Here is a 676-nt window from a genome sequence, read left to right on the forward strand (position 1 = left end):
TTTGACCCCGGCCGGCAGCTGAGCCCCGCGCACGGCCCGGCTCAGCAGCTCCCGTGGGGAGACACGGCCAGGAAAATGCTCCACTGGGATTTGCCCCTTTCCCAGACAGAGAAACAGGAAAAATCACTCAAGTTGCCCCAGGGGAGGTTTCAGTTGCCCCTGAGGAACAATTTCTTGCCCTGGAGAGTTGCCCAGGGCTGTGCCAGGCTGCCCAGGGCGGTGGTGGAGTCCCCACCCCTGGAGGGGTTCCCAAGCCGTGGAGATGTGGGGTGAGGGACACGGAGCAGTGGGGTCCTGCCCGTGCTGGGTGCACGGTTCACTCTGTGGCCTGAAAAGTCTCTTCCATCCATGATAATTCGATGATTGTATGATTTTACCAGCTAGGGAAAACGGTTTGGTCCCCAGCGTTGTGGGTCCCGACGTTCCCCTCTGTCCCTCCGCGGGGAGCTCGGGGACACGTGTGACGCGGGGACCCCTCTTCCCTGGTGGCCGCAGGTGGCCCGGCTGAAGCAGGCGCTGCAGGAGAGCCAGGCAGAGCGGGAGGACGCGCTGCTGGACAAGGACGTGCTGCTCCAGCGCCTGCACAACCTCGAGCAGGAGATGGAGACCAAGAAGCGCTCCCAGGACGACCGCTCGCGGCACCTCAAGGCACTGGAGGTGGGGAGCCCCAAAACCT

At 63.6% G+C, this 676-nt stretch overlaps 1 protein-coding gene across 1 annotated transcript in view; it reads left to right on the forward strand.

The window, feature by feature from the left end:
• Positions 1–676, forward strand: part of LOC103779926 (cingulin-like) — a gene marked incomplete at its 3' end in the record, with an annotated part of 4,294 nt that overhangs the window by 1,933 nt on the left and 1,685 nt on the right. Inside the window, exon 4 of the mRNA XM_008947574.1 lies at positions 496–657. Coding sequence (XP_008945822.1) covers positions 496–657 — 162 coding nt within the window. The remainder of the gene's footprint in view (positions 1–495; positions 658–676) is intronic.

Source organism: Merops nubicus, unplaced genomic scaffold, assembly GCF_000691845.1.
Source record: "Merops nubicus isolate BGI_N331 unplaced genomic scaffold, ASM69184v1 scaffold35540, whole genome shotgun sequence".
NCBI lineage: Eukaryota > Metazoa > Chordata > Aves > Coraciiformes > Meropidae > Merops > Merops nubicus.